We start from the raw sequence: 6340 nt of genomic DNA on the forward strand, positions 1-6340 counted from the left end.
TAAAAGACCAACGTTACAGATTATTTCATGTGTTGGTTGATGATTCATAATTTGATCTTTTTTACAGGCCTTTGACGCCTTTGCCGAACTTGGCATCTCCAGGCTGATGGAGCCTACGGACATGGTCATGCTCGCGGTGCCGGACCGCCTCATTGTCATGACCTACCTCAACCAGATCCGCACCCATTTCACGGGCCAGGAGCTCAGTGTGCTCCACATAGCGAGGGACAGCAGTGAGTCCAGCTATGCGGTGGCAGGGGACCGGGAGAGCCCAGAGGACCCCGAGGCCACTGTTCGCTACTGTGCCCAGAGGCTGCAGGAGGAGGGTCTAAGTCTAGACCACAACAGGTCCGCAGGCACCGCGGAGTCAGCGGACAGTAAAACCGGAGACGTCGTACCACCGCCCAGAACCAAACGGCTGCAGGTCGCTGGGGCTCAGCTACCGGTGGCACCGCCAAGGACTCACTTCCTGTCTAAAACGGGTTTCTCTCACGTCAAAGACGCAGATCTGGTCAAGAAGCACAGGTCACAGCGAAGGATTGGGTCGTTAGAAGAAAGAGACACGGCGGTGGTATGATTCTTAATTGCTTATTAATCCAGTGGTTCTCAAACTGTGGGGCGCGCCCCTCCAGTGGAGCGCAGTGGTACTACAGGTGGGGCGCAGGAGGAAATGCCGACAGACCTTTTATTGAGAACTTCCCATATACACAAGTTCAAAGTACAATTCATTAATAATTAATAAATACACGGCGAAATGCCTGTACCTTTGCGTACATATTTGCGTTACGCCGTTAACAGGTTACGCTTGCACGGCGGCCGAGACTCGCTGTTTCTTGGAGTTTACTGCTGTTGCCCTTCAAAACAAACGAGAGAAACAGTTTGAGAACCACTGTATTAATCTATCCCCTTTTTTATTCTCATCATTGCATTTGTCTCTTATCTGTGATGTATCAGGAACCTTTTTTGTGTGCAGGTTGTTGCCGGCCAAGAAGAGAGTGTGATTACTCGAAGGAAGTCAAACACTGGTTAGCTTTCATATATCTGTGTTCACATACACCACCGTTCAAAAGTTTGGGGTCACCCAGACAATTTGGTGTTTTCATTGAAAATTCACACTTTTATTCATCAAATAAATTGCAAAATGAATATATAATCTAGTCAAGACATTGACGATGTTATAAATAATGATTGTTATTGTAAATATTAATGTTGTTCTTCTTGTGGCTCAAAGGAAGGCCAGTTTTATAGCTTCACCAGCATAACTGTTTTCAGCTGCGCTCACATCAAAAGGGTTTTCTACCCCTCCGTTAGTCTTCTAAGGTGATAACACAATGTACCACTAGAACACTGGAGATGGGCCTCTACACACCTCTGTAGAGACTTCATTAAACACCAGAGAATAGTCATTTACTCATTAACTATGTAGAGAGTTTACGATTCATTTAAGGATATCCTCTTTAAAAAAAAGCTGCTTTGAAAATTAAGGACATTTCTACGTGACTCCAAACTTTTGAACGGTAGTGTAATAATGTATGTTTCTCCTTTGTTGATGCCTTTATTTGGACACAGTAATTTGGAGTAAGTCTCCACTGTTGAAACTCAAGTTGTGAAGCATTCATACAGGTGGTATTTCTGTTTGTCTTACAGAGGGAACGGACGCTGACGTCAAGGAGGGAAGACCGGAGGGTCAAGTCAGTCACCGCTTGTTTCAGGGTTAAACATCCACAGCTGACCTCAACTGTCGGTTCGGTAATCGTGTGTGTGTGTGTGTGTGTCCAGGACCCCAGCCAGTATGCACTAAGTCAGATAGAAGCGCTGGAAGCAGAACAAAGTCATATTGATAACAGAGCAGGTGTGGTGGAGAGGAAACTCAGACAACTACTGGAAACAGGTACGATCATCTGAATGCAAACGGGTGCACAATGAATGAAAAAGCACTTGAAATGATGGATGACAGTACTATTTAGAGAGAAAAAGGGTGAGATTAGTATATGTCAACATAAGGAATGATTTGTCCAATTAGTTGGTATTTATATATTCTTCAGTATTCACTGAAACTCCATTATTCCATTGTGGGAAAGAGAGAGGGACTCTGGTGATCGTAATGTGATGTTCTCCTGCAGGCAGTGACAAGGTGGAGGAGGAGAGGTTGATTCAGGAATGGTTCATGCTGGTCAACAAGAAGAATGCTTTAATCAGGAGGCAGGACCACCTGCAGCTCCTGTAAGACGTCCACCACACACACCATGCATGACAAGTTTGCACTTGTGAACATATTCATGTATCATGTGTTTCTATGTGAAGCCTAGACCACGTTATGGAAGTTAAATGTACACAAAAGTGATAGGAATCACAATATTTGCCTTGGAATTGAACACAGGTCTCTGGGTCACTGGGCAAACACTTATCCTGCTGAGCTACCAATCAGATGCAATTGTACTCAGCTGTAACTCTATAACATTATAGTGAAAGTGAACACATTATTATGGTCATTATATATTTTTAATAGGTGATCGTATGACAAATGTGTTTGTTTCTTCATGTTAATTTGGTCAAGCCTTGACTGGCAGCATGCATGAATATTTTTTAAGGACTGGATCAGTTTAAGCAATAGTTTATAGCAGAAAAACATCACAGAAAGTGGGAGTTTGTTGGCGTTGGCAAAACGCCAAGTTCCCACAGACAAAAATTCATTTATTTTCTCAGTGTTCATTGTTAAAGCCTTGAGATCATTCTCATTAAAAAAGTTTGCGCCGATTCGGCCAAAGTTTATGGGTGAAATCCGCAACTGTATAACGGGAAAAAATGACAGAATCAACCAAAAACGCTCCAAAACGGCCAACTTTGGCAAATTATTGTAGCGCCACCTATTGTTTAAATTGCACAAAATTAGTTTTGTCTGTTCCAGGATGCAATGTGCACATGTACTGCAGTTTGGAGTGATTAGTCCCAATAGTGTTGAGGTTATAAGCATTGAAAAACAAGACACGCCCCTAAAAAGTTCATTGGGCCATAGATGCTTAACACAATAAGATATTTTAAAAACTGTTATACATATTAGGTGAGATAGCTTTACTCATGATCGACAGAAGAAGTTTGGTATGAATTGGACTCAGCGTGTAGGAGAACTCGCCAATTATGTGTTTTTCACAAAATTCTAAATTGCCGAAAATCTATGGAGGCGGAGCTTACGGTTCTGAGAGGCTTTTTTGTAGAACAGGTCCAAGTGGACATGTGTGAAAAATGTCAAGTAAATTGGACATTCTGGGTGAGGGCCGTCGCCGGTCAAACTTTGAGGGGGCGCTAGAGGGCAATTTTTGAAAACTGAATTGTGCCTGACAAGCTTGCCAAATTTGGTGACTTTTCAACGCGAGGAAGTACCCCCAATGTTAAAAAATAAAAATCAGAATAGTGAAAAATAATAATAGCCCTTACAATTTCAATAGGGTCCTCTAGGACTGACTACGTCAGTCGCTCAGACCCTAATAACTAAACATGAAGTTATGCTGCTGCTCCTTGTGCTCAATGACTCTCACTCCTGTCCACTGGAGGGAGCCAATGAGAGATCTCCATGTGAGAAAAGGTTTCTGTTGTCACTGAAGGATTTCTGAACATTGTTAAGCAATCGTATCTTCATCGGCAGAGGGAGTTTGCTCAGTTGTCGTCGAGAAGTCTCGGCACCATCTCCACGACAACTGAGAAAACCCCGTCAGCTGCTTCAGCTCTGGATGAAAGCTGCTCAGTAGACTTCGAGCTGAGAGTTTCTTTTCTGTTGGTGGAAAAAAAGAAAACAAGAAAGATAATAAAGCCAAGAAATAGAGGAGTTTGAGACATCAGACGTGTCGTCATGTTGCTTCTCTTGTGATTGGCAGGCTGGAGGAACAAGACTTGGAAAGGAAATTTGAGCTGTTGAACAAAGAGCTGAGGGACATGATGGCGATTGAAGGTAGGACGCTCCTGCTCAGGCTGCCTCTCTGACGGGGAGCTCTCAAACGCCACCAGACGCCTTGGACCACATCAGTCACTTGACCCGTTCTCTTGTCTTGGTGGGGCAGAGGGGCAGAAGACTCAGGCCCATAAACACAGAGAGCACCTGCTGCTCCAGGAGCTGGTGGCCCTGGTCAACCAGAGGGACGAGCTGGTCCACAACATGGACGCCCAAGAGAGAGGGTGAGACCCACTTCCTCTGCTGTGTATCGGGGTGAATGAAGTCTTTGACTGAGAGTGGGTCGACATGATCCTGGTGGTCTGACTCTTCGTCTCCCCTCTCGTCCTCAGAGCTCTGGAGGAGGACGAGCGTCTGGAGCGAGGCCTGGAGCAGCGCAGGAGGAAGTACGCCAAGCAGCAGAAGGAGAAGTGCGTCATGCAGTGACGCAAGCCGGCTCGCCTACCTGACAGGAAGTGGGTGGGAAGACGAGTTTGTTCCTCTTTTCACCTGCAGCCAGACTGAAGGGGGGGGGGGGTCCTTCTGAACCAATAGGAGGCGGATGTTCTTCCAAGGGAGGAGATACATGGAGGGCCACAAACAGAACCAGGACTTTTTGTTTTGGGTTTGTTTTTCTCTCCTTTTTTGGCCGTTTTTGGCTCCATTTTATGACCGGAGATCAAAGTTGGCTGTAAAATGTCATTTCTAACAAATCAATCGTCCATCAACTAAACTGAGCAGAAGAGGCAGCAGAGAGAGAGAGAGACTTTGCATTTGGACTGTTTGCTTTGCAGTATCTTCATTTGTGTGTGTGTGTGTTTGTGTGTGTGTGTTATTACAGATGGCATTGATGAAAGGTGTGTTGGTCCATATGTGAAACCAGGAAGTAGCTCCAGCATGTTGGGATGGGGCCTCGTAGCAGTTCATTCATGGTCAGCGTGAGTCGCTGCAGGGGGAGGAGTCTCAGTTTAGGGTTAAAACAGACTTGAGTTAGGCTTAGGGATAACTTTTCTCCTCCTCGGCCGAGCTGCGACGACACAATTTGCCCCCAAACCATCCAGACTGATGAACAGGTGACAGGAAACACCTAGTTTTCATTACAGGGTGTCCTGTCCCTTTAAGGCTACGGAACAACCAATCACGGTCCAGCCCCAGAGGAACGTCCTGCTCTTGTGTCGAGATACGTTTGCTGTTCCAGAAGCTGTTTGGAGGAGCGGCCAGGTGCGTGAGATGTTGAAACGATGACATCATGATGACATCACCCTGTGTCATGGGAGGAGCGCAGTAAGTCACTGAGGTTGAGGTTCAAAGGTCATCTGAATGTTCACAGGGAAACTTCCTCCACTGAAGTGGTTTCACTTCGAAGTCGTTCTGAAACGTTTCCTGTCAGAAGTGTTGATGTTTTTATTTGTGCTTTTTATGTTACATTTGCACTATTTGTAAAGTTTGGAAAATACAAAAAAAGATTTGACCGCCTTTGACTTCTCATGTTTTATTTCATACTTTATTATAGATTGCATGTTTTGCTGCCTTAAAATGAATTTCCTTCCACTATTATATAGTATATATATACTATATATTATATATATATATATTTGTTGCCCAGTAAATACATTCTGTGCCCTGGAACAACAGAATATGTATCTAACACAATATTATCTGTTCATACTATATTTATTGTTATGTCTTTTCATACATTATTCCTAATTTGATATGTTGTTCCCTTAAACCCACAGTAAATGTTCATTATTCCTTTTGTTCTTGTATTATTTATGACTGGGCCATCCCCATTATTGTAATATTATTATGAGTATTATATAGTGATACAGTCCTCTACAGTAATGCTGTGTTGGAACACTGAATCACAATTTGCATCATATTTATTTGATGTAAATCACAGATGTCACATCTGTGAATCATAAGATTATGATATTGTTTCTCATACAAAGATAAATTCAGAAGGTTTGTCTTACATGTATTGCATCAAACTGTTCAGCACACACACACACACACACACACACACACACACACACACACACACACACACACACACACACACACACACACACACACACACACACACACACACACACACACACACACACACACACACACACACACACACACACACACACACACACACACACACACACAGAAAACATTGAACGTTTCAGAATAGATATTTCTCATCTGTCTGTCGACTTGTGATCAGACGTCCTGTGTTGGAGGAGCTTACCAAACTACATCCTTTGTGGGAGGAGCTTACCAAACTACATCCTTTGTGGGAGGAGCTTACCAAACTACATCCTTTGTTGGAGCTTACCAACCTACATCGTGTGTGGGAGGAGCTTACCAACCTACATTCTGTGCTTGTGGGAGGAGCTTACTAACCTACGTCCTGTGTGGGAGGAGCTT

General features: G+C 43.9%; 1 protein-coding gene across 1 annotated transcript in view; it reads left to right on the top strand.

Moving 5' to 3' along the window:
• Window positions 1-5401, top strand: part of LOC130212182 (EH domain-binding protein 1-like protein 1) — a 32242-nt gene extending 26841 nt beyond the window's left edge. Inside the window, exons 18-25 of the mRNA XM_056443320.1 lie at window positions 68-571; window positions 974-1025; window positions 1648-1691; window positions 1780-1891; window positions 2124-2223; window positions 3873-3946; window positions 4056-4170; window positions 4279-5401. Coding sequence (XP_056299295.1) covers window positions 68-571; window positions 974-1025; window positions 1648-1691; window positions 1780-1891; window positions 2124-2223; window positions 3873-3946; window positions 4056-4170; window positions 4279-4372 — 1095 coding nt within the window. The 3' untranslated portion in view covers window positions 4373-5401. The remainder of the gene's footprint in view (window positions 1-67; window positions 572-973; window positions 1026-1647; window positions 1692-1779; window positions 1892-2123; window positions 2224-3872; window positions 3947-4055; window positions 4171-4278) is intronic.
• The last annotated feature ends 939 nt before the right edge of the window (window positions 5402-6340 follow it).

This window comes from Pseudoliparis swirei, chromosome 21, assembly GCF_029220125.1.
Source record: "Pseudoliparis swirei isolate HS2019 ecotype Mariana Trench chromosome 21, NWPU_hadal_v1, whole genome shotgun sequence".
NCBI classification, from domain to species: Eukaryota; Metazoa; Chordata; class Actinopteri; order Perciformes; family Liparidae; genus Pseudoliparis; species Pseudoliparis swirei.